General features: G+C 42.6%; 1 protein-coding gene across 10 annotated transcripts in view; it reads right to left on the reverse strand.

The window, feature by feature from the left end:
- Positions 1–27,403, reverse strand: part of FLT3LG (fms related receptor tyrosine kinase 3 ligand) — a 711,034-nt gene that overhangs the window by 301,302 nt on the left and 382,329 nt on the right. For 9 of the 10 annotated variants that reach the window (XR_012236338.1, XR_012236339.1, XM_073602344.1 and 6 more), the window contains one exon: positions 24,410–24,520. The exons of the other annotated variant lie outside the window; for it this stretch is intronic. Coding sequence is in view for 7 of the 9 variants with exons in the window: in XM_073602344.1 (XP_073458445.1) it covers positions 24,410–24,520 (111 nt within the window). In the remaining 2 variants the exon portion in view is untranslated. The remainder of the gene's footprint in view (positions 1–24,409; positions 24,521–27,403) is intronic. 10 annotated transcript variants of the gene reach the window in all.

The raw sequence follows: 27,403 nt of genomic DNA on the forward strand, positions 1-27,403 counted from the left end.
CAACCACAGTGTGTATCTCCAGGGACATCTCCAAGGAGTAACATCAACCCTCTGAGGATACACGTGAGTTTGACCCCTGCTGTGCAGAGGTCCACTTCCTTCGGTAAGCGCAACAGGATACTGCTGGCATGCCAATATTCTGTTTGCTTTGTTAGCAGTAGCTTGACATTGCATGCCATTGCTGAGCCTATCATCTACTAGGACCCCCAGGTCCTTTTCCATCCTAACAGAGTATTGGTAACTGTAAGCACAAACACACAAGTCCACATATAGCAGGAGATATAAAGGGCGGAGCAACTTAGTCTATAGGGGACAGGCTGGAAGTTCAAGGGTTAAGTGGTAACCGGTAATGTAATGGTTAAAGTAGGCTGGTAGGCTAGGCGGCTGCTGTCCTTAGAGAGCTGGCTCTGTGATGGATGAGAGAGGGGTAGAGAAGGAAGCGCCACCTGAGTGTAGTATTAACAAATGATGTTTACTGACACCAGGTAAAAACACACTTACAGGATAAAAACATATAAAAGGCTCATGTGTATAGGTATGTGGTCCTCGGTGTTCCCTCTGATGCTGTGGTGGTGACGCTGCAGGGATGCTGGGCTGCAGAAGGTGGATTACCAGCCGGCAGCTCCTTCTGTGGCCATCAGGAAGAGACTAGGGGCCGGCGTGGAGCGCACGTGGAGCATGCGTGACATCACAGGTCGTCCGTCCGCTTCCGGGTTCGGTATCCAGGGGAGGGATCGTCCAGGGAGGAGGGCTTGCAGGGAGGTTGAGAGAAGCCTTCTCATATGACGGCGTCCCAGAACGAGAGCCGCACCGCCCAGCCGTCATTTGACGGTGGGCGGGAGGCAACCAGTTAAAGTCCCAAAAGCCTCTTTGTTTTTTCAGGTTGGAAGGACATATCATAAAATAGCTGCCTTTGCAGGCAATCTACTTTTTTTTTATTACCAGTTCGGAAATATCTCTACCTAATCTAGTTAGAGAGCTGGATTGATACTCACAATTATCAAATTATAAAATCATGATAATAATAATGAAATTAACAATTTCAGAAACTAGAGTCTCTGTTTTGGAATCTAGCTTCTCGTTTAAATGGGTGACAGAGAGACTTAAAGCGGGGTTCCCACTTAAAAAAAAAAAAAATTAAAAGTCAGCAGCTACAAATACTGCAGCTGCTGACTTGGCCCAGATTCCTATGTTCTTGTCAAAAGAAGTTTATTGAGTATACAATGTTATAAAGATACATAAAGTAAGTTTACAAGGATCTATAAAGTAAGCTCATTGTTTTACAGTAGGGTTTATATAGGTAAATATCATGAAATTTCAAATATTAAACATTGGGTTCACGTAAACCTAAATTAAAGATATATATCATTTCCTTAGTTACTTTTGTAGGTATTTAAATGATTTATACCTACTATACATATTGTTTACAAGTAGAGTGTATATAGGTCAAATAAATTCTGATAATGAGCTTTAATCGTAAAGTGGAGAAAAGGAAAGAGAAAGAAGAAAAAGGGTTGAAAGGTAGAGGTATGGTCCACAAGGTTGTCCCGCTCGTCAGTTTATTATTCTTTTTAGTTCTCTTTGAAGCCTTAGAATGGGTGTCTCTGTAAGTCATTTAATCTGTTACCATGGCAACAGGACAGAGTCATTGAAGTTTGACAGGAACTGTTGTTTTATCCAAGGATGCCAAAGTTTTTCAAATTTTGGAATTTGATTTTGATCGATGGCTACCATCTTAGCATGGGACATTGTATTATTCATTCTGTGAATTGTTTCTGCTAGTACCAATGTAGGAGATTTCCATGCCTTGGCCACTGTTTGTTTTGCAGCCGTTATCAGTTGGATCATAAGTTTGAATTGGGAGAGTGTTAACCATTCCGGTTTTAGATTAAGTAAAGTTAAATATGGATCTGGTTGTATTATTTTTTTAAATATTTTAGATGCAATCACGAAGACTTCCTTCCAGAAGGTTTGGATTACTGGGCACGTCCACCATATGTGTAAATATGTGCCTATTTCTGGGCATCCTCGAAAACAAAGAGTTGAGGTATTAGGTGAATATTTTGCCACTCTAGCGGGTACAAGGTACCAGCGAGTTAGGACTTTATAATTTGTCTCCAGTGCTAAGATGTTGGGTGAAGATGACTTAGATGTGAGCCATATGTTAGACCAGTCCGTGTCTTCTAAAGTTCGTCCCAGGTCCTCCTCCCACCTCTGAACGTAAGAGGGTCTATTAAGATTTGCTACTCCATATAATTGATTATAAAGTGATGAAATTGTACCTTTAGCAAATGGATCTTTTGTACAGATTGATTCAAAAATGGATAATTGGGATAATGGTGTATCCCCCTTTAGGAATGGTGTATAGAAATTTTTGATTTGGAGATATCTAAATATCTCAGAGTTTGGTAGATCATATTTTTCTCTAAGCGATGGGAATGAAAGGAATGATTTAGATGCTATGAAGTCATTTAGTGTCTGAATGCCTGATGTTGTCCAAGCTTTAAAAGAATTTGGGTAGATCCATGCCGGATAAAAGGCCGGATTTCTGATAAAAGAAAGGAGAGGATTGTGTGGAGATTGTAACTGATATTTGGTTTTTAGTTTATCCCAGAGAGATAAGAAGTGTTTAGTTATGGGATTATGAATTTTAAAGCGGTCTTTAGGATCAAGCCATAATAAATTTGATATTAATAGAGGGTCATTTTCTGAAGCCTCTATAAATACCCATAATGGGATTTCCTGTTTTGCATGGTATTTGGACAGACTGGCCAAATGTGCTGCTCTGTAGTAGTTAGTAAAATTAGGGTATCCCAGGCCTCCTTTATTTTTGGGAAGATGTAGTGTGTGTATAGGTATACGTGGTTTAGAAGAGCCCCATATAAACGAAGTTGCTCTTTTTTGTACTATTCTCAAAAAATAGGAAGGAATTGGAATAGGGAGGACTCTGAATAGATAAAGTAATTTGGGTAGAATAGTCATTTTGATTGCATTAATCTTCCCTATCCAGGATAAAGAAAGTTGTGACCATTGTTTTATTAGATTTGTGATCTGTCTTAATACAGGAGGATAATTGGTTGAGAATAAGTCAGAATGAGATGCTGTTAAATGAATTCCAAGATATGGGATTGATTTTCTGCCCATGTGAATGGGAGTGCAGCCCTAGCCAGGATCAATTCCATGTTTGTGAGTGAAATATTAAGCACTAGGCATTTCTTAGGATTAATCATAAGGCCGGATAGGGCTGCAAATCCATCAAGAGCTGGTATTAAGTTAGGACCAGAGACCTGTGGTGATGATAGAAAAAGTAATATATCGTCTGCAAATATACATAATTTGTGTGTAATACCTCCTACTTCAATGCCAGTTATAGTTTGGTTTGTTCTGATGTATTGGGCCATGGGTTCGAGTATAAGGGCAAATAATAAGGGAGATAATGGGCAACCCTGTCGGGTACCTCTTTCGATATTAAAGGCTTCAGATTTGTATCCAGCATATTTTATATAGGCTTTGGGTTTATTATATAATGCTTTGATCCATGTTAAAAAGTGGGGTCCAAAACCCCATTTTTGTAATGAATATTGCATATATTGCCAGGATACTGTGTCAAATGCCCTCTTAATATCGAGAGATAGAAAACAAAGGGATTTTCCGTTTTTTAGCAATATGTGCCAATAACACTTCCCTGCGTATATTATCGCCTGCCTGTCTATTTGGCATGAAGCCTACTTGATCTCTATGTATTAATTTTCCTATAATGCTATTGAGGCGTTTTGCTATTATTTTTGCTAATAATTTAATATCGAGGTTTAACAGAGAGATAGGCCGATAATTCACACAGGAAGTATCATCAGAAAGGGGTTTTGGGATCATACAAACAATTGCCATTAGTGTTTCTTGCCGAAAAGAATGTCCATCTAGAAGTTTGTTAAAAGTTTCAGTGAGAATGGGAGAGAGTATTTCTGAGAATGTTTTATAGTATAAAGCCGAGTAGCCGTCTGGGCCTGGTCTTTTGTTAAGTTTTAGGTCTTTTATGGCGTTAGCAACTTCATCTATAGTTATAGGCTCATCCAAACTGCTTTTTTGATTCTGAGATAACTCAGGTAAGGTTATTTTTGAGAAGAAGGATTCAGCTTCTGTAGGATTAAATTCATTGTTTGTCTTGTATAAAGTTGCGAGATGTGAGTGAAATTTATGGACTATTTTAACTGGATTACAAGTGTAAACATTTTTTGATAATTTCAAACGTATTGGTTTGAAAGATTTGTTAGTTGAATTTAATGCCCGAACCAAATATGCACCTGGTTTGTTTGTATTCATGTAGAAATTGTGTTTGGAGCATTTGAGGGATTTATCAACTGACTCAGTGAGAAATAGATCGTATTCCAATCTAGATTTTTCCAGATGAGATTTTGTACTCTGAGATGGATTATCTTGAAATGATATGTAGGCTGCATTAAAATTGAGTTCTAGTTTTTTTGCTAGATTTTTGCGTTCCCGTTTAAATAGTGCCATTTGTCTTTGTATTGTACCACGCAAGACAGGCTTATGAGCTTCCCACAGTGTTATTGGGGAGATGTCTGTTGTATTATTAATTGATATGTATTCCTTTAAAGCTTGTTCAATGGCCATCTGATGTAGTGGGTGTTTGAGCATTATGTCCGGTAAGTACCACGTTGGATCATGCGCTTTTGGTATGGCTGAGGCTATAGTAGTGTATACTGCATTATGGTCAGACCACGGAATCGGAATTATATCTGATGCAATAATTTCTGGTATCATTCCTATTGTTAGAAAAATATGATCTATTCTGGTGAAGGTTTGATGAGGGTGTGAGAAATAAGTGAATTTCTTTTTCATTGGGTTACTTTCTCTCCATGAATCTACCAGATTGTATTTGGAAAGAAGTTGAGAAAAAGGTAATCTAGAGGTTATTTTGGATGGTGTAAAAGGTGATTTATCTAGAAATGGGAGGAGGACCTGGTTCGAATCCCCACACATTATCACTGTTCCTATTTTGTGTGTATTAATCACTTGTAATATATGTGAGAGGAATGGTGTAGGTTGTTTGTTAGGAGCGTAGTAAGAAATCACCGTGATTGCTGTATCCATTATATAACCCATGAGTATCAGGTATCTACCTTCTGGGTCTTTAATTTCTGATGATAAGGTGAATGGTGTGGATCGGTGAAATGCAATTAGAGTTCCCCTTTGCTTGGTACAGGCAGAAGCCGTGTAAATTTGTTGATAAAAAGGAGAAATATATTTTGGAGTAGAATCTTTGGTGAAGTGTGTTTCTTGGAGGCATACTATGTGAGCCTTCTTGTTATGGAAAGTACGGAAGGCTTTAGTCCTTTTTTGAGGGACATTTATTCCCTGAACATTCAGGGAAAGTATATTCAGTGGTGCCATGGCAATAGATCAAATAGTTTTGACTTACTTTTTGTTATGCAGAGCTGACTGCGCAGATCAACCTGTGTGGACTGAAGAGATGAATAGATAGAAAAGAAACCAGTGAATTCTGGAGTAAAGAGTAAACAAAAAACATATGAGATTAGATGATACATTGTATAAATTATTTTTTGCAAGTAATCACAATTTACCCGTGAAAGAGAATAAATATCTCTCTCAGGGGAATAAGTGCCTTCGTCACACTCCCACATAATATGGTTGGGAGAATGAGGAGGGCTAATGGGGGTACACGGATCTTCCGCTTACAGGAGAGAAGTGCTATGTCAAAAGACATCAAAATGATGTTTCATTAATTGGAGTGCAGAATATAGTTTTTGTTGAAATTATTTATTCCAGGGTGGTTGTATATGGTTAGTCTTGCCCTAGGCTAAATAATTCAGTTAGAAAGGTACTGTTAATAACTTTGGTATTGATGAAGATAGTTTGAATTATTTTGGGATTTTAACCCTTTTAGAGTAAACAATTACATATTTTATTCATATGTAACTGTTTAGATATGTTAACTCATAAAATTGAGGTTGTATTGCTTCAGATTAGAATAAACAAAAACATAATTCTAGGAACTAGTTAGGTAATAATATATTTGTTTTAAGAAAAGAAAGAAAAAGCTTCCATTACTTCTGGATTATTGAACATATTTGTCCTAAAAAGTAATAAATCTATTGTTATTACCTGATAATATATAACTGAACAAGAATTTCCTTATTTCACTTATATATTCTAAGGCTATATGAATCAGAAGTAATAAGAAATATAACTGGAATGTAACATGATCCCACACAGTGTGTGACTATCAGAATGCAGTTACATTCAGTTATAAATATAGGTTTTTTATAGAGAACCATCTCTTAGTATAATAAATGAAGAGATATCAGGAATTAGGATGTCAGTCCATTGAATCTTCTTGGTCCATGGATGATGTGGCATAACGGCCTCTTTTGTGAGAATGATGATTCCCATTTTGTTCTGAAATTTTCTGGGTGCTGCCTGAAGGTGAAGATGACGCCATTCTTCTGCGTGTGGGAGTGTTGCTGCTTGTGGGTTCTGTCAGATTTAATTTTAAAAGGGTTTGTTGTAGTTCATCTGCTGATCTGCTTCTGTAAATTGTACCTTGGTAGTTAAATCTGACTGAAAAGGGGGAGCCCCATTGATACATAATGTTGTGGCGTTGCAGTTCCATTAGTTGGGGTTTCATGGATCGTCTTTTAGTAATAGTAAGTTGGGATAGGTCAGCAAAAATTTGATAATTGTGTCCTTGAAAATTAAGTTCCTTTTTTTCTCTTGCAGCAATTAGTATTTGTTCTTTCGTTCTGTAATAATGAAATTTTGTGATTATATCACGTGGGGGTCCATCTTTCTTTTTGGCTGTGAGGGCTCTGTGTACTCTGTCCAGTTCTAAACGTTCAATAGGGATATCTGGCTTTAGTTCTTGTAATAGAGCAGTAATAGTAGATTGCAGGTCTGTCACAGTTTCAGGTATTCCCCTCATGCGCAAGTTTGAACGTCTGGCTCTATTTTCGTAATCTTCGAGCTTAGTTTGAAGTATTAAATTCTCTTCTTTTAATTGTTCCAATTCTGTTATATTTTCTTGGGTTGTAATTTCAATTTCATCCATTTTTATTTCTAATGCTGCGGTGCGGTTTCCCAGCTCTCTTATTTCTTTGGTTAGGCTTTTTGTTATTTGGTCTGAGGTTTGTTTTAAAGCCTTATGAAGCATCTTTTCAAATTGTAATAATATTACTGGGGATACTGAGGAGGCTTGTGGAGAAGTTTGTGAGAGGATTTGTTCTGTATCTGACTCAAATGGAGAGTCTTGCTGTGACATTTTCTGTCTGTGAGAGCGCCCTGATGCTGTATCTTGTGAGGTGACTGGAGCTGCTTCAGCTGCAGTGAGTGCCTGTGAGCTCTTTGTGAGGTGATTTTTATTTCTGCCACGGTTTCCTCCCAGTACCATATTTCCTGCCCAAACTTTCACAGTTTGTTCCCTGGGGCAAAAAGATTCAAATGGATACCTTTTGAGCCTGCAGGCTCCGCTTTGTCCTTCTCTTCTCTCCTCAGCGGTGTGGAGCTCTAATAATGCATGTCTGCTCTGCTAGGCTCCGCCTCCTGCCCCTGAGATTCCTATGTTCTAAGGTGCATTACATTCTAAAAGGGCTGTTTAAGGCTCGATTCACATCTATGCATTTTGCTTTTGAGCGTTTCTGCAATGCTTGCCACGTTTTTGGACATGCGTTTTTACCGCAATTTTACCGCATTTGCATTTTGCGTATTTTTTTTTTACACTGTATATAGCTGGTTAAGGAGGGGGCCGGGAAGCCGACCACCGTGTCCTTAACAACCGATGAGTCATCAGTTGTCAGCGGTTAAAAAAAAAAAAAAAAAAAAAAAAACAACGAGAAAAAAAAAACAACAGCGTGGGGTTCCCCCCCCCAGGTCCATACCAGGCTCTTGGGTCTAGTATGGATTCGGAAGGGACCCCCCATGCCAAAATAAAAAAAAAAATGGTGTGGGGGTCCCCCCAAAATCCATACCAGACCCTTATCTGGGCATGCAGCCCGGCAGGTCAGGAAAGGGAGGGGACGAGCGAGCGCCCCCCCCCCCTGAACCATACCAGGCCGCGTGAACCTCAACGTGGGGGGATGGGTGCTTTGGGGCAGGGGGGGGGCTCTGCCCCCCCTACCCCAAAGCACCTTGCCCCCATGTTGATGGGGACAAGGGCCTCTTCCTGACAACCCTTGCCCGGTGGTTGTCGGGGGTTTGCGGGCGGGGAGCTTATCGGAATCTGGAAGTCCCTTTGACAAGGGGGCACCCAGATCTCGCCCCCCCCATGTGAATGAGTATAGGGTACTACCCATTCACTAAAAAACAAAAGTAGCGTAGTGTTAAAAAAATACAATAGACAGTTTTTGACAAGTCTTTTATTAGAAATCTTCTTCTTCTTCGCTTCTTCCTCCATCTTCTCCCGCATCTTCATCCTCTGGTCTTCTCCTTCTCCCCCTGCTTCTTCTTCCGCTCTTCTTCTGTCTTCTTTGTCCGGTGTTCTTCTTCCTCTGCCTCCGCTCCCACCGACGACCCTCCTCTGATGCTGCGTCCCGCTGATCTGTCGTGCCGATGTCCTGCACTTCTTAAATAATGAGGGGGGCGTGGAAATCGGATTAAGTTATCCTTAGACCACGCCCCCTTGTGACGTCACCACCCAGGGCATGATGGGTCTGTGACGTCACACGGGGGCGTTGCATCCGGATGACGTAATCCGATTGCCACGCCCCTATCGTTATTTAAGAAGTGCAGGACATCGGCACCGACAGATCAGCGGGACACAGCATCAGAGGAGGGTCGTCGGTGGGAGAGGAAGAAGAACACCGGACAAAGAAGACAGAAGAAGAGCGGAAGAAGAAGCAGGGGGTGAAGGAGAAGACCGGAGGATGAAGATGCAGAAGAAAGATGGAGGAAGACAGGAGGAAGAAATGGAGAAGAAGAAGATTTTTAATAAAAGACTTGTCAAAAACTGTCTATTGTATTTTTTAACACTACACTACTTTTTTTTAGTGAATGGGTAGAGGTACATTGTACCCCTACCCATTCACATGGGGGGGCCTGGATCTGGGGGCCCCCTTGTTAAAGGGGGCTTCCAAATTTCAATAAGCCCCCCGCCCACAAACCCCGACAACCACCAGGCAAGGGTTGTCGGGAAGAGGCCCTTGTCCCCATCAGCATGGGGGAAAAGTGCTTTGGGGTGGGGGGGCAGAGCCCCCCCACCCCAAAGCACCCATCCCCCCATGTTGAGGGCATGCGGCCTGGTATGGCTCAGGAGAGGGGGGGGCGCTCGCTTGTCCCCTCCCTTTCCTGACCTGCCGGGCTGCATGCTCGGATAAGGGTCTGGTATGGATTTTGGGGGGACTCCCACGCCATTTTTTTTAAAATTTTGCCACGCTGTTTTTTTTTCACAATTTTTTTTTTTAGCCGGCATTTTTTTTTTTTACATTGAGCGGGAAGCCAGCTGACAGTTGATGACTCATCGGTTGTTAACCACTTGCCGCCCGCCATATAGCAGAATGACGGTGGCAAAGTGGTTTCAATACCCTGACTGGGCGTCATATTACGTCCGCAGGATATTGAGCCGCTGCGTGCCCCCGGGGCCGCGCATCGCAGTGATCGTTGTTGTGGGGTGTCAGTCTGACACCCCGCAACACCGATCTAGGTAAAGGGTCTCTGATGGAGACTCTTTACCACGTGATCAGCCGTGTCCAATCACGGCTGATCACAATGTAAATAGGAAGAACGGGTGATCGGCTTTTCCTCACTTGCGCCTGACAGACGCGAGTAGAGGAGAGCCGATCGGCTGCTCTCCTGACAGGGGGGGTCTGTGCTGATTGTTTATCAGCACAGCCCCCCTCGGATCCCACCCAGGTCCACCAGGGAAGCCGCCCAGGACCACCAGGGAAGCCATCCACACTGGACCACCAGGTATGCCCCCTAGACCCCCAGGGAAATACTAATCTGTGCCCAGGCAGCTGCCAATCAATGCCCAGGCAGCTGCCAATCAGTGCCCACCCACAATGCCTACCACTTCCAGTGCCACCAGGGATGCCTATCAGTGCCACGTATCAGTGCCACATATCAGTGTCCATCAGTGCCCAGCAGTGCCGCATATCAGTGCCCATCAGTGCCACCCATAAGAACCCATCTTTGCAGCCTTTCAGTGCCCATCAGTGTCGCCTATCAGTGCCACCCAGTGCGACCCATGAGTGCCCATCAGTGGCGCCTATCAATGCCCATCAGTGCTGCATATCAGTGCCACCCATCAGTGCCGCCTACCAGTGCCCATCACTGCCGCATATCAGTGCCCATCTTCAGTGCCCGCTCATTGGTGCCACCTCATCGGTGCCACCTTATCAGTGCCTGTCAGTGCTGCCTTATCAGTGCCCATCAGTGAAAGAGAAAGCTTACTTATTTACAAAATTTTTTAACAGAAACAAAAGCAAAACTTTTAATTTTTTCAAAATTTTCGGTCTTTTTTTATTTGTTTAGCAAAAAATAAAAACCACAGAGGTGATCAAATACCACCAAAAGAAAGCTCTATTTCTCTATTTGTGGGAACAAAATGATTAAAATTTAGTTTGGGTACAGTGTTGTATGACTGTGCAATTGTCATTCAAACTGTGACAGCGCTGAAAGCTGAAAATTGGTCTGGGCAGGAAGATGTATAAGTGCCCTGTTTTGAAGTGATTAAGGATGCAGCGGCCGGCTTCCCGGCCCCCTCCTTAGCAGCCAGCTATATACAGTGTAAAAAAAAAGAAATAAAAAAAAAACGCAAATCGCGGCAAAATCGCGGTACTTGCGTTTTGGATGCGGGTCCATTGAATTCTATTACATGCAAAACCCTGCATTTTGTGGGAAAAAAGTCCCCGACCCTTTCCAAAAACCCAGAAGCACAAAAATACATTGATGTGAACATGTTCCATAGGAACCCATGTTAAAAAATTTCCCTGCATTTCTGCAAAATGCAAAATGCATCAAAAAACGCATTAATGTGAATCGAGCCTAAGACAACATGACAATGCAGCACACTCTGTTCTGGTGTGAATGGGCACTAAATCAGCCTCACTGTGTATTTGATCAGATGGCTTTGGATCTTAGATGAAAATACTGCTCTGTTTTACACTGAAGTTGGACTAATACAGTAATGGTTAGCAGATGGTGAGAGTATTAAAGGTCTGCTTGGTTGGATTTTTATGGTAACATGTTTACCACACTTTGTGGGATATTTTTTACATTGCTATAAATAGCTGGAAAATATCTATCAATATTCTCAATGTTCATCTATACAAAGCAACAGTAATCCTTAGAGAACCATATTCATTCAGTATATTAACCACTTGACCACTGGGCACTTAAACCCCCTTCCTAACCAGACCAATTTTCAGCTTTCGGTGTTCTCACATTTTGAATGACAATTACTCAGTCATACAACACTGTACCCATATAAAATTTTTGTCTTTTTTCACACAAATAGAGCTTTCTTTTGGTGGTATTTAAAGAGGAGGGCCACTGAAAAAAAAAAAAAAAAAATTAAAAGTCAGCAGCTACAAATACTGCAGCTGCTGACTTTTAATTGGACACTTACCTGTCCCTGGGTCCAGCGATGCGGGGGATCGAAGCCCAGCTCATCTCCCTCTCCATTGCAACTGTGGGCACCGGGCTGTGGCTTCACAGCCTGGCACCCACTGCGCATGCGCGAGCGGCGCCGAGCGCCATGATTGGCCGCTCAGTCGCCTGGGACCTGTAATGGGTCCCAGATGATTGACAGGAGGGAGGGAGCAGAGCTGAGCCCTTCCTGTGCCAAGATGGAAGTGATGTCACTAGCCCAGGCACTGAAAGAGGCAGACTATGAGGGACCCCCTAGCAACAGGCATTTAGAGGTGAGAAAAAAAAAAAATATCCAAATGTTTTAGGATTTTTCATGTAGTTTTTTTTTTTTTTTGGGTGGAACACCACTTTAATCACCGTTGGGTTTCTTATTTTTTGGGCTATAAAAGAAAAAAGATTGAAAATTTGGTAAAAAAATTAATTTCTTTGTTTCTGTTATAACATTTAGCTAATTAGTAATTTTTCTTTGTAAATTTTGGCCAAAATTTATACTGCTACATATCTTTGGTAAAAATAAGTACAACTATGGTGGCAATATCTGAAAATTGATCACACCTGAAGTACTGACGATCTAATTTCTTGAGACCCTAACATGCCAGAAAAGTACAAATACACCCCAAATGACCCCTTTTTGGAAAGAAGACATTCCAAGGTATTTAGAAAGGTGCCTGGTGAGTTTTTTTGAAGTTGTCATTTTTTCCCACAATTCTTTGCAAAATCAAGATTTTTTTTTCTTTTTTTTTTTTCACAAAATTGTCATATTGGCAGGTTATTTCTCACACACAGCATATGCATACCACAAATTACACCCCAAAACACATTCTGCTATTACTCCCGAGTATGGCAATACCACATGTGTGAGACTTTTACACAGCGTGGTCACATACAGAGGCCCAACATGCAGGGAGCACCTTCAGGCGTTCTGTTTTTTTTTTTAGCAAAGACCCTAGAGAATACAATGGCGGTTGTTGCAACTTTTTATCTCGAACAGCAATTTTTTGAACGCGTTTAAAAAAAAAAAAACATTTTTGTGCTTTAAAAAAAAAAAACAAAAAACAGTAAAGTTAGCCCAATGTTTTTGCATAATGTGAAAGATGAAGTTACGCCGAGTAAATGGACACCTAACATGTCACCCTTCAAAATTGCACACGCTCATGGAATGGTGCCAAACTTCGCTACTTAAAAATCTCCATAGGTGACGCTTTAAAAATGTTTACTGGTTACATGTTTTGAGTTACAGAGGAGGTCTAGGGCCAAAATTATTGCTCTCACTCCAACGTTCACAGCAATACCTCACATGTGTGGTTTGAACACCGTTTTCATATGTGGGCGGACTTACGTATGCGTTTGCTTCTGCACGTGAGCACACGGATAGGGGCTCTTTAAAATTTTTTTTTTTTTTATTGTTCATTTTACTTTATTTTAGTTTGACACTTTTTTCGCTAAAAAAAAAAAGATTTTGATCACTTTTATTTCTATTACAAGGAATGTAAACATCCCTTGTAATAGGAATATGGCATGACAGGTCCTCTTTACAGTCAGATATGGGGTCAATAAGACCCCACATCTCACCTCTAGGCTGGGAAGCCTGAAATAAAAAAAAAGAAAAAAAAACGATCCTGGCTTCGATCGTAGCGGTGAGTTGGTAGAAGCACCGAAGGGGGGGATGTCCCCTCTCGCCTCCCGTAAGAACGATCAAGCAGTGGAACAGCCGCTATGATCATCCTTATGGTGTAGGGAATCGCCGGCTGAAAAAGCTGATATCTGAATGATGCCTGTAGCTGCAAGCATCATTCAGATATCCCCGCACAAAGTCAAGGATGTCATATGACGGCCGTCGGGCGGGAAGTGGTTAAAAATTGCAGAGTATTGCGGGGTACTGCAGAGTATTGCGGGGTACTGCAGAGTATTGCAGAGTATTGCGGGGTATTGCAGAGTATCGCGGGGTATTGCAGAGTATTGCGGGGTATTGCAGGGTATTGAGGGGTACTGCAGAGTATTGCGGGGTATTGCGGAGTATTGCGGGGTATTGCGGAGTGTTGCGGGGTATTGCAGGGTATTGCGGGGTATTGCAGAGTAGTGCAGAGTAGTGCAGGGTATTGCAGAGTAGTGCAGGGCATTGCAGAGTATTGCAGGGTATTAGAGTATGGAGGGATGGCTGAGCATGGATGGATGGATGTGACTGCAATTGTCAATGAGCAGCGCTGTGGGCACTACAGATCCAGCCCACAGCACTGCTGCCATCCGCTCCCTCCCCCTCTCTACTTGCATTGTACCAATCGGTACACAGAGGGGAGGGAGGAACCGGCGTCATGACATGTTTACATGTGATCGCTCCGTCCTTTGATGAAGCGATCACATGGTAAACGGCCGCAATTAGCGGGCGTTTACTGTGATTCGTGATGCGCCGGGTCCTCTGGACCTGGCGGTCATGGAAGTTCTCGGGTGCGTGCCCCAGCTGATATCTGAATGATGCCTGTAGCTGCAAGCATCATTCAGATATCCCCGCACAAAGTCAAGGACGTCATATGACGGGAAGTGGTTAAAAATTGCAGAGTATTGCAGGGTATTGCAGAGTATTGTGGGGTATTGCAGGGTATTGCAGAGTATTGTGGGGTATTGCAGAGTATTGCGGGGTATTGCAGAGTATTGCGGGGTATTGTGATTTATTGCAGAGTATCTTGGGGTATTGCAGAGTATTGTGGGGTATTGTGGGGTATTGCAGAGTATTGCGGGGTATTGCAGAGTATTGCGGGGTATTGTGATTTATTGCAGAGTATCTTGGGGTATTGCAGAGTATTGTGGGGTATTGTGGGGTATTGCAGAGTATTGCGGGGTATTGCAGAGTATTGCGGGGTATTGTGATTTATTGCAGAGTATCTTGAGGTATTGCAGAGTATTGCAGAGTATTGTGGGGTATTGTGGGGTATTGCAGAGTATTGCGGGGTATTGTGGGGTATTGTGGAGTATTGCAGGGTATTGAGGGGTATTGCAGGGTATTGAGGGGTATTGCAGAGTATTGAGGGGTATTGCAGAGTATTGAGGGGTATTGCAGAGTATTGCAGGGTATTGCAGAATATTGCGGGGTATTGCAGAGTATTGCGGGGTATTGCAGAGTATTGCAGATTAGTGCAGGGCATTGCAGAGTATTGCAAGGTATTAGAGTATGGAGGGATGACTGAGCATGGATGGATGTGACTGCAATTGTCAATGAGCAGCGCTGTGGGCACTACAGATCCAGCCCACAGTACTGCTGCCATCCGATCCCTCCCCCTCTCTCCTCGCACTGTACCGATCGGTACACAGAGGGGAGGGAGGAACCGGCGTCATGTCATGTTTGTTTACATGTGATCGCTCCGTCATTTGAAGGAGTGATCACATGGTAAACGGCCGCGATTAGCGGGCATTTACCGTGATTCGTGATGCGCCGGGTCCTCTGAACCTGGCAGTCACGGAAGTTCTCGGGTGCGCGCCCCAGGGGGCGTGCGAAAGCGGGATTCCATGGACGCCCACCCAGAATAAGCCGACCGCCTGCAGCCGTCTTTCGGCTATGATCTGGTCGGCATTTGGTTAAATATTAATATTATTTTAAGTGATAAAAATTTCTGAAATATATATGAATGTTATAATGTAATGATATCAGTTTTGAAGGTTGCTTCAATATGTCTTTGACATAGAGAAAAGTAATTTTGCTGTGTATGTATTTCTATTCTGAGTTCCTATGTTAGTATGTTAGGAGGAGTTATGTATCTTACTATAGACTAAAACCATATATGCAAGAATGGGTGTTATATTTCTACCTTTTTTGGGAGACGTAGAAGAGCTGACCTCAGCTTTACAAAACAGTATAAGATTACAAAGTTCTAAATTGATAGTTAGAAAGAAATAGGAAAGAATGGAAACTACACTCTGGAAGAATGTAGCATCTGATATATGTGTATGTATTTATATACCCATACCATATGCTATCATATGTCACTATGTAAGTTCTGTCTTATTTTTGTGAAGAATAAACACTTTTTCTTAGATATCCTACGAGCTAAGGAATTTCTAACATTTTGGTGGTAAGTTTTTTTCTCAGTCTGTTTTTTCTCACCTCTAGACAAGTTTGCAGCCTTGCACGGAGAGAGAATAAAAGAAAAAAAACAAAAAACCAGCGTATGCAGTTGATTAACAAGGCTATCTGGACGGTGTTGTTCAGGTTGATTTTGGGATCCAGGTGACAAAGCGTGACGTTATGTTACGTGAAGTTTCTGCCAAAAAATCACAGTCGTTGCCAGTAGAGAAGACTGGTAGCCAGGAAAGGTGAGAAATTGTTCTCACAGGAAATCAGGTTGGAGGCCCGTGCATAAGGCTTTAAATGGGACTAAGGCCGCGTACACACGGTCTGACTTTTCGGCTACAAAAGTCCGACAGCCTGCCTGACAGACTTTCGACGGACTTTTGGCGGACTTGCGGCAGACTTTCTTACGAACGGACTTGCCTACATACGATCACACAAAAGTCCGACGGATTCGTACGTGATGACGTACACCGGACTAAAATAAGGAAGTTGATAGCCAGTAGCCAATAGCTGCCCTAGCGTGGGTTTTTGCCCGTCGGACTAGCACAAAGGCGAGCGGATTTCTGGGTCCGGCGTAGTTACGACGTAAAGATTTGAAGCATGTTTCAAATCTAAAGTCCGTCAGATTTGCGGCTGGAAAAGTCCACTGTAAGTCCACTGAAAGTCCGGGGAAGCCCACACACGTTCGGATTGTCAGCCAGCTTTAGTCCGTCGGCGTCCGTCGGACTTTTGTAGACGAAAAGTCCGACCGTGTGTACGCGGCATAAGGCTTCATGAGATTTTAAAAAAGCCCCCATTGCAGGTACACAGGCAGATATGCTCTTTGGGTGAGCTAGTTTGAAAGTTGGATTTTGAGGTTTGAGGACAGACGGTCCAAGGACAAAGGCAAAGAAAGAACAACAGGCAATAGCTACAGGACACAATTCTTCAGGGAAAAAGGCAAAAGCTACAGCTCGATTTATTTTTAAATGTTCATGGCAGGTGAGGCCTAGCTCTGAGGAAGGGGGTGCGCTACCGAAACGCATTAGTTGTATCCCATGTTCCATGCACTATGTTTAGGGCCTTTTGTCAGTTGCATTTTGTGAGTACTCAGGCAGATGAGGCCCTGCCCTGCTGGGGTGGAGTGATTTGAGGGATAAGATTTGTGCCTGGAAGTGCGTTGTGGGGGGAAAAGAAGATTTGTGCTGGGAGGAGTGATTTGGGGAATGAGATTATCCCCTTGCCGACCGGCTCTCGCCGATGTACGTCGGCAGAAGGGCACGTACAGGCATATTAACGTACCTGTACATTGCCCTTTTAGACGCGGCATTGTTGGCGCGAGCGTGCGCCCTGCCATGAGCTCTGTGAGTGTGATTGCGTGTTCCGCGGACTCGATCTCTCGGATACCGGAGATCATCTCACGGAGAGGAAGAACGGGGAAATGTTGATGTAAACAAGCATTTCCCCATTCTTCCTAGTGACAGGACACTGATTCACAGCTTCTTGCGATCCGGAGCGGTGATCAGTGTCGTGTCACACGTAGCCCATCCCCCCCACAGTTAGAATCACTTCCTAGGACACACTTAACTCCTGCAGCGCCCCCTAGTGGTTAACCCCTTCACTGCCAGTCACATTTACACAGTAATCAGTGCATTTTTAATCGCATTGATCGCTGTATAAATGTGAATGGTCCCAAAATAGTGTCAAAAGTGTCCGATCTGTCCGCCATAATGTCGCAGTCACGATAAAAATTGCAGATCGCCGACATTACTAGTAAAAAAAAATTGTTAATAAAAATGGCTTAAAACTATCCCCTATTTTGTAGACGCTATAACTTTTGCGCAAACCAATCAATAAACGCTTATTGCGATTTTTTTTACCAAAAATATGTAGAAGAATACATATCGGCCTAAACTGAGGAAAAAAATGTTTTTTTATATATTTTTTGGGGATATTTATTATAGCAAAAAGAAATATTGCGTTTTTTTCAAAATTGACGCTTTTTTTGTTTATAGTGCAAAAAATAAAAACCACAGAGGTGATCAAATACCACCAAAAGAAAGCTCTATTTGTGGGAAAAAAGGACTTCAATTTTTTTTGGGAGCCACATCGCACAACCACGCAATTGTCAGTTAAATCGACGCAGTGCCGAATCGCAAAAAACGCTCTGGTCTTTGGCCAGCCAAATGGTCCGGGGCTGAAGTGGTTAAAGTGCTGGGAGGAAGAATAGGGGGGATTAGCAGATTTGTGATAGGAAGAGAGATTTAGGGGCGATAAGAGGATTTGTGCTGCGAGGGGGGATTTAGGGAGGATAAGAGGATTTGTGCTAGGAGTGGAGATTTGGGGGGAGAAGTAGATTTGTGTAGGGAGGGGGGAATTGAAGTGAATTGAGGGGGATTTTTGCATTTTTGTTTGGGGGGATTTTGGCATGCAAAAGAAATTTACACTTGAGAAGAAGGTGAGCTGGAGGGAGGGGTTTTCTTTGCTGAGAGGGAATTGTGGGGGGGGGGGGGGGGGGGAGAATTTGTGCTGGAAAGAGGGATTTGGGGGAGTATGGGTATTTGTGTTGGAAGGGGGGGTGGGAGGGGGTAAGAAGATTTGTGCTGAGAGGGGGATAAATGATTTTTGCTGGGAGGAATTGTTGGGGAAAGGGGACTTAAAGTGGTTGTGAACCTCAGATATGAAATATGAACAAAGCATATCCCTCTATAGTGTGTACTTGTGTCAATTAACTCTTTCGCTGCCAGAGCCGTTTTTGCGTTTTTTGCACACGTTTAAAAAAACCATTTTAGGCCTGAAGATTACTCAGATTACATCTGAAAGCAGATACCCTAGAGAATAAAATAGTGGTAGTTCCATTTTTTTCACACGATATTATCGCAGAGGTTTAGCAAACACAAAATTTTCAAAATTTCAGTAAAAAACACACTAACGTGAATTTCAGGGCAAACAAATGCAGTAAATTACCCAAATTTTTGGTAAGATATAAAAGGCGAGGTTGCACCGAGTAAATAGATACCCAACATGTCCAATCTTAAATTGTTGTGCGCCCGTGAAATGGCGTCAAACTTCAGTACCCTACATTTCAGTTTAGTATTACGGAGGAGGTCTTGTGTTAGAATTATTGCTCTCACTCCGGCATGTGGGGAGGGAGGATCTTATGTGCTTAGGTGTAACTTTAAGCATATATGTGCTGGGAAGGGGGATAAGAGGATTTGTACTAGGCAGAGTGATTTGAGATTAGAAGAAGATTTGCGCTGGGATGTAAGGGGATAAGAGAATTTGTGTTAGGATATGGAAAGTGAGGGGGAAGAAAAGGTGGGTTTTATTTTATGGGAAGGGGGTTGTGCTGAGAGGGAGGATTTTTAAATTGTTCTGGGAGGGGTGATTTGAGGAGGATTCAAATATTTGTGCTGGGAGGGGGGATTTGGGTGGGTAAGAGAATTTGTGCTGTGGGATTGTTTGTGTAATGTTTGTGCAGAATCACTGTGGCCCTTAACCCCTTTCTCCTCATGCATGCTGGGGGGAAGTCAGTCACAGTGTGTGTGGGACTGGTAGCAGCCGCATGATACTTAGAGGGAGACCTGTTGTATTATGACTCCTCCATGTAAGAATGTACATCGTTTTCTGAGTGAGTAATAAACCCTTCCCTGGTTAAGAAGTGTATCTAGCCTGTGTGTAACTTGCTGAGCAGATACTGGCAGCATTGCTAGCAACACCCTGAGAGACCCCGTGTCGAAGGGACATAACAGTGGCGACAAGGATTGTAGATTTTAGCACACATGGCTTTCATAGGGTTTTTTCAACCATTTGATCCTGCTGCTGAATCATGGAGCTCCTGGGTAGAGAGGCTGGAGCAGTATGTGGAAGCAAATAGTGTGGCTGTAGAAAAGAAAGTTGCAGTTTTCCTCACAGCATTGGGTCAAGCTGCATATGGCACTCTCAGAGACCTCATTTCTCCAGACAAGCCGGCCTCTAAGCCCCTGCCTGAGTTAATTCAGAGGCTACATGAGCACTACAACCTAAAGCCGTTAGAAATCGCAGAGCGGTTTAAATTCTACAGTAGGAGGCAGCATGCCGGGAGGATATAAAGACTTATATCATTGCTTTACGTAAACTAGCTGCCACTTGTCAGTTTGGAGACTACCTGCAGATGGCTCTACGCGACATGTTTGTCATGGAACTCTGTGACCCAGTCATACAGAAACGTTTATTCACAGAACCCGACTTGACTCTGACGAAAGCCACGGACCTTGCTACGGTTATGGAGTTGGCTACACGGGATGCCACCCTACTGAAGGCGCCACCTGAACCTTCTGTAAGCCAGGGAGAAGAAATATTCCACACTGCTATCATCCGACACCCACGACGGCCGTCGCCAAATCAACCTAAACCTTGCCACCCTAATTCTTCTGTCTCTAGGATGCCGACTTGCTACCCTTGTGGGAACACTTCTCACAGTGCACCTGCTTGCAAGTTCAAGGATGTCATTTGTTTTCTTTGTGGAAAGACTGGACATATTGGGCGTGTTTGCCACAGCTCACGCTTCCCGAACACTACCACAAAAGGTTGACGTAAACAGACATTTCATGTGGATACTGACAATAACGGCTCCAGCTCTGATGAGGAGATCTGTGTCCAGCATGTTGGACTGTTTCGGGTAGCTGGGAACACTCCTGTGAAAAAAGTGGATGTCACATTCAATGGCTGTCCTGTCTCCATGGATGTTGATACAGGGGCGGCTATGTCCATCATTTCATGGACTAATTTAAAGGCATCGGGTCTGTCCCTACCACTCCAACCTACAAATCTCACACTACAAACCTACAGCAAGGAACTGCTACAGCCCTTAGGTTATGTGAAACCCATTGTGACAATAGGCAAGCGCAATCAAACGCTACACCTTTATGTTGTAAGTAAAAGAAGGTCCTCCGCTGTATGGTAGGGACTGGATCAAAGCCCTGGGCATGCCCCCTCTTGCCATTGCCCAATGTACATTGCTTTCTGAGGTAGACCATTGGGTGGAATCCCTGAAGTCACGCTTTAAGGAGGTTTTTCGGACTCTTTGGGCTCAGTAAATGGAAAAATGGCCCACCTTCTCTTAAAGCGTGGTGCTACACCTCGTTTTTGTAAGGCAAGATCAGTACCCTTTGCCTTGCGGAAGAAAGTGGAAGCAGAGCTGGACCACCTATTGGCTGAAAAGATCATAACTAAAGTTGATAGAAGTGAATGGGCATCGCCAGTTGTTCCTGTCAAGAAAAAGAATGGAGACATTAGAATTTGTGGGGATTTCAGGGTTGCCCTGAACAACCAAGTTCTTGTGGATCAATACCTATTGCCTCGACTTGAAGATCTATTTGGCTCACTGGCTGGGGGGCAAAAGTTTACAAAAATAGACTTAAAGCAAGCTTACCTGCAACTGCAAGTACACCCAGATTCATGCCATCTGTTGACCATTAATACCCATAAAGGATTATTCCAATATAACCGCATGGTTTTTGGCATAGCCCCAGCTCCAGCCATCTGGCAGCGGATCATGGATGAGGTCCTGGCAGGCATACCATTCACCCAATGTCTACTAGATGACATGCTCATCACTGGTCCCACTGATGAAGAACACAGAAAGAATGTTGAAGCTGTGCTAGAGAGACTCCAACAGTATGCTTTACGTGTCAATCTTTCAAAATGCGAATTTCTCAAGTCTCGACTGGAATTTTGTGCCCACACTGTGGACCGACATGGGTTACAAACCACTAAAGAAAATGTTAAAACCCTTACCCATGCCCCTACTCCCCTAGAATGTCACACAGCTCAGGTCCTACCTTCGCTTGCTAAATTACTACCACCGTTTCTTGCCGAACCTAGCACACCAGCTTTACCCGTTACATTGCTTACTGGATGCAAGAGCTAAATGGATATGGACAGACAAATGTAAAGAAGCTTTTCGGCTTTCTACAGAGCTCATTCTGTCCTCTCAAGTTCTGGTCCACTACAATTTAAAAAAACACGTCACCTTGGCTTGTGACGCCTCGCCTTATGGACTGGGTGCCGTGATTTCCCATGTCATGCCAGATGGCACGGAGCACCCCATTTCTTTTGCCTCTAGGTCTTTACCTCCGCAGAACAAAACTGCTCCCAGATAGACAAGGAAGCTTTGGCCATTGTATGGGCCACAAAAATATTCACACGTACATCTAATGGTCGGGAGTACACACTTATCACTGACCACAAACCTCTGTTGTCCATACTGAATCCTCGGAAAGGAATTTCTACAATAACCGCATCTCGCTTACAAAAGGTACGCTTTATTCTTGGGAGCTTATACTTATTCTATCAGTCCGCTCCCATGAGGCCCATGGCAATACAGATGCATTTTTCAGATTGCCAATTGGAGACCACCCACCTAGAGACATACGCATAGTGGAAGTACACAGGCCACGGTCCTGCATGTCCACCTCCCTAATTGCTAGACATACACTTCCTGTCTCAGATATTCTCGTATGTTCAGGCTGGATGGCCAGAGAAAGTCCCAGGTGAATTTTGTCCATACTTTGCCAGAAAATGTGAGCTTGTGACTAATGCTGGTTGCCTATAGTGGGGTAATAGAGTGATTATACCTCAGTATTTGCAATCAACCATTCTAAGGATACTGCATGAGGGCCATCCATGGCATGGTGCGCATGAAGCAGCGAGCCTGAAGCTATGTTTGGTGGCCACAAATACATACAGCAATTGAAGATTATGTGGCTCAATGTCTTGGGTGCTGTCAAGCTCAGCGACCCCAAAAGATAGGAACCCTGCTACCTTGGCCATGGCCAACAGACCCGTGGTCAAGACTCCATCTTTATTTTGCTGGCCCAAGCCAGGGTAAAATGTATTTGATCGATGTAGATGCACATTCAAAATGGCCGGAGGTATTTCAAATGCCTTCTATTACCTCAGCTGCTTCCATTCTAGTCTTAAGGAAGCTCTTTGCTCAATATGGCTTGCCAACAGCCATATTCTCAGACAATGGAACTCAATTTATATCGCATGAGTTTCAATCCTTCCTCAGTGGCTTGAGCATCCAACACTACAAAACAGCTCCCTATCACCCAGCCTCGAATGGGCTGGCAAAACGGTTTGTGCAGACGTTTAAGAAGCACTTGCTGTCCACTCTGGACCAGGTTGGACTGTCAGAGGAGAAGCTGCTGGAGTTCTTGACCATATACCGAAACACAAAACACGCTACTACTGGGCTGTCCCCTGCTTTTCTTATGTTTGGCAGGCATCTCCGCACCAAACTTGATTTAGTCCGTCCACAGGAATAGTCACCAAACCTCCTCCACCAGGCCATCCTGGATTCCGTGCCTGTGATCTTGTATGGTTTCAGAATTACAGCTTCCTGGCATTATTGACGGACCTCTTGGAAGAAGAATGTACCTTGTTCGCCTGGAGAATGGTGTTTATGTTCAACGACACCTTTCACAATTGAGGAAGCGCATTTGCTGACCACTAGAGACAAACCTGACCCCTCTTTCTAACCAACCACCAGAGTCTACTCAGGGCTCTACTGGTGACATATGGCATGGTGTCTTTCATGATCCCACAATTTACAACCAACCCCTGAAACAGTTGGTGACCATATTCCTGAGGAGTCCGGACATGTGCCTGTAGTCGCACAGACTGATTGGTCTGTTGGACACCTATCGACATCTCCAGAACCCTTGACCGACTCTATCCCTTCCAGTCCTTTGCCACTTCTTAAGCCTGCTCGCCAAAGACATCAAACTCCTTTTTGGAAAAGCACTGAAATCTTACGGGACACATCGGAGGTCAGGAAACGGATACAAGGGGCTCCTGAAATGCTGCGGAAGCCACAGAGTTGGAGATACTACTTGCTGAACTGATCCTGTTTGCCTTGTTCTTTATGTGTTGAGTATTTTATGTGTTGAGTATTTGTTCTCTTGTTATATATATTTTTTTATGTTTTATTTTTTTTCTTCGAGAAAAAGAGGTGTAATGTTTGTGCAGAATCACTGTGACACTTAGCCCCTTTCTCCTGATGAATGCTGGGGGAGGGGCTGCACCAGGAAGTCAGTCACAGTGTGTGTGGGACTGGAAGCAGCCACATGATACTTAGAGGGAGACCTGTATTATGACTCCTCCATGTAAGAATGTACATCCCTTTCTGAGGAGTAAGTAATAAACCCTTCCCTGGTTAAGAAGTGTATCTAGCCTGTGTGTAACTTGCTGAGCAGATACTGGTAGCATTGCTAACAACACCCTGAGAGACCCCGTGTCAAAGGGACATAACAGTTTGCCTTTTTGTTTGGGGGGGGGGGGGATTTTGGCTTGCAGAGGGAATTTGTGCTGGGAGGGCAAACGGGGAGGTAGTGCTTACAGGGGGCAATTTTGATTAGAGGGGTAAGTAAACCTTTGTGGAAAGATATTAGAAAAAATGTATTGGATAATGTTTCACTGCTTGACAGTATATTAAAAAAAAAAAACAGGGAAATACTACTTTAAGCCCCTCTTACTGTTGTTAGCACAGTTTGGCCACACCCCATTGCTCATGCAACACAGTACTATTTTTCTTTGGGCTCTCCAAAGATGACTCCCTTCATTTACGCATATTCCTAGCAACACCACTAGTGATAATGCTTTTACTATATGATGTATAAACACAGTCCTTAGCGATGGATCCAGACTTTTTTTTTTAGCAAGTCAAAAACAGCATTTTATATCCAGTCACTCAGCACTCACCAAGTTCTCTAAGTATATTCCAAAGTTGCTTGAAGCACTTACAAATTCAAATTTACAAGTAGAGGAAGATTTTTCACAGGTCACCAGCATCAGCACAAAATATAAAACCACCTAAAAGCAAAACAATAAAAATGTTCAATAAAAGTGATAAAAAAGGACCCATCTAAAGAAAAGGCAATTAAAAGAAATGTATAGTCTGTCAACTATTTTTTGGATAAACACATGAAAGACTAATGCTGCATACACACAGTCGGAATTTCTGACAACAAATGTTCGATATCTTCTTCTTGTCGGAAATTCCGGCCGTGTGTAGGCTCCATGGGACATTTTCTGTCAGAATTTCTGACAGCAAAAATTTGAGAGCTGGATCTCAAATTTTCCAACAACAAAATCCGTTATCGTAAATTCCGAGTGTGTGTAGACAATTCTGACGCACAAAATTCAACGCATGCTCGGAATCAAGCAGAAGAGCCGAACTGGCTATTGAACTTCAATATTCTCGGCTCGTCGTAGGTCACCGCGTTCTTGACATTCAGAATTTCCGACAACATTTGTGTGACCGTGTGTATGCAAGACAAGTTTGAGCCACCATCCGTCGGAAAAAAATCCAGGATTTTGTTGTCGGAATGTCCAATCGTGTGTACACGGCATTAAAAATGTAACAAACTTAGATGTACATAATTCTTTCAACGTGTGTAAAAATAAAAAAAAAATAAAAAAAAATTTTTGATTGTATATACTGTATGTACTAGGGGCTGCCATTATTATCAATGCAAATTCAACTTCTTTCTTTGCAGTGCTACGTAATGTGGTTGTGCTTTACTGCTCTTATTCAGAATGTAAAGCTGGCTATACAATAATTTTGTTTGAAATATTTCCTTTATAAAAACAGTTGTTTGGTCTAATCATCTAATCATTGGGGGAGTCAAATTGACATTCGTTTTTGAGTGCAGTGGAGAAAATTCAAAGAAGCAGCATGAAAAAATGTTCTTGTTTCTTTTTTTGTATCAATAGTTTTTATTGAAATCAAAATATTTGCAGGGTTACATTGTGGTAAGAAACCAATTTAACAGAGAATACAGAAAATACAAGAACAAATACAAAGTCAGGACTTCCATAATCGCCTTAATTTCAGTCAGTAGAACAAGTTTCATTCAGTTATGCTAGATATATTACTGGGAGTAATAAAAATAAAAATAAATAAAGTGCGCTAATTATATGAAAATACACACATAGATGTGAATACATGTGGGTAGTAGTAAAAACCACAATCTACTGAGAGCAAGTAAATGACTCCATGAGTGGTAAAAATATATAAGTGCAAAACATAAAAACTCAAATAAAAAGAAGAAACAAAAAATGTGTACATGTGAAATACAATGATATTAATAGCGTGAAAATCTGAAAATCAAACAAACTCAGTCCATGGGTTCAAATATAAAAAGTTCATCAGTGAAAAAAAAAAAGCTTCCATCCACTATACAGCTCAGCAGCAACTAATCCCCCTATGAGTGGATTGACAAAGGAGAGAGATGTGCAGGATGGTGCAAATCCACTGGCGGTGACTCCAATAAGTGAGAAAAGTGATAAAGGTGGACTCTTACCCTCCGTGTTGGACCCCCTCCTTGGCAGGGTCTATCAGGCATGCAGATTTTTGCCCTCTGCAGGGACCATGTAATGAGAAGATCTCCCCAGCAGCTGTTAGGAATGTTGTCTCCGATCCGGGCTGGTCCAAGTGAAACCGTTTCACTTGGACCAGCCCGGATCGGAGACAACATTCCTAACAGCTGCTGGGGAGATCTTCTCATTACATGGTCCCTGCAGAGGGCAAAAATCTGCATGCCTGATAGACCCTGCCAAGGAGGGGGTCCAACACGGAGGGTAAGAGTCCACCTTTATCACTTTTCTCACTTATTGGAGTCACCGCCAGTGGATTTGCACCATCCTGCACATCTCTCTCATTTGTCAATCCACTCATAGGGGGATTAGTTGCTGCTGAGCTGTATAGTGGATGGAAGCTTTTTTTTTTTTTCACGGATGAACTTTTTATATTTGAACCCATGGAATGAGTTTGTTTGATTTTCAGATTTTCACGCTATTAATATCATTGTATTTCACATGTACACATTTTTTGTTTCTTCTTTTTATTTGAGTTTTTATGTTTTGCACTTATATATTTTTACCACTCATGGAGTCATTTACTTGCTCTCAGTAGATTGTGGTTTTTACTACTACCCACATGTATTCACATCTATGTGTGTATTTTCATATAATTAGCGCACTTTATTTATTTTTATTTTTCATGGTATACACAGATATTGGTGTATTTTGTGTGCAGCTTTTACCTTTGACCTTTTTTGCTCTGCAGCACAGTTTTTCTTTTTATTTTTGAACCTTGTTATACCAATATTACTGGGAGTAATGTATCACACAAAATGTTAATACGAATAGGAATAATAATATTAATACCACTAAGGATAAGGTCCACACAAAAAAAGTAAGGCTAAGAGGAAAAATTGGAATGACGATCTGGGTTAAGAAGGACACAATCCGTCCAGGGTTTCCACACAAAAAAATTACTTTTGCCTGTTCTGCTGAAAATGGATCTTTTATAACAATAATTCAATTGAACTAGGGAGATTACATCTGATTTGTTAAGGGCTTGGGATGCCTTACAGTGTCTGACAATCACTGTTCTTGCGGCTATTAATACATGAGTGGTTACTGTGCGGAAGATCGGTGGTAAAGCATCAATTTAGAGATCCCATATTGCTAGGGCAGGATTATGCTTTAGAAGGATACTTGTAATATCTGATAATACTTTAAAGAACTCTCTCCAAAAACGTGAGATACTTTTGCAAGTCCAAAAAATTCGATACAGGGTACCTATTTGTCCACATTCTCTCCAGCAGAGAGCAGTGTTATTGGGAGAGAATTTGGAAAGCTGGTAAGGAGGGAGGTACCACCCATCTAGTTATAAATTTTTGTATCATT

This window comes from Aquarana catesbeiana, linkage group LG10 (genome assembly GCF_042186555.1).
Source record: "Aquarana catesbeiana isolate 2022-GZ linkage group LG10, ASM4218655v1, whole genome shotgun sequence".
Classification (NCBI taxonomy): domain Eukaryota; kingdom Metazoa; phylum Chordata; class Amphibia; order Anura; family Ranidae; genus Aquarana; species Aquarana catesbeiana.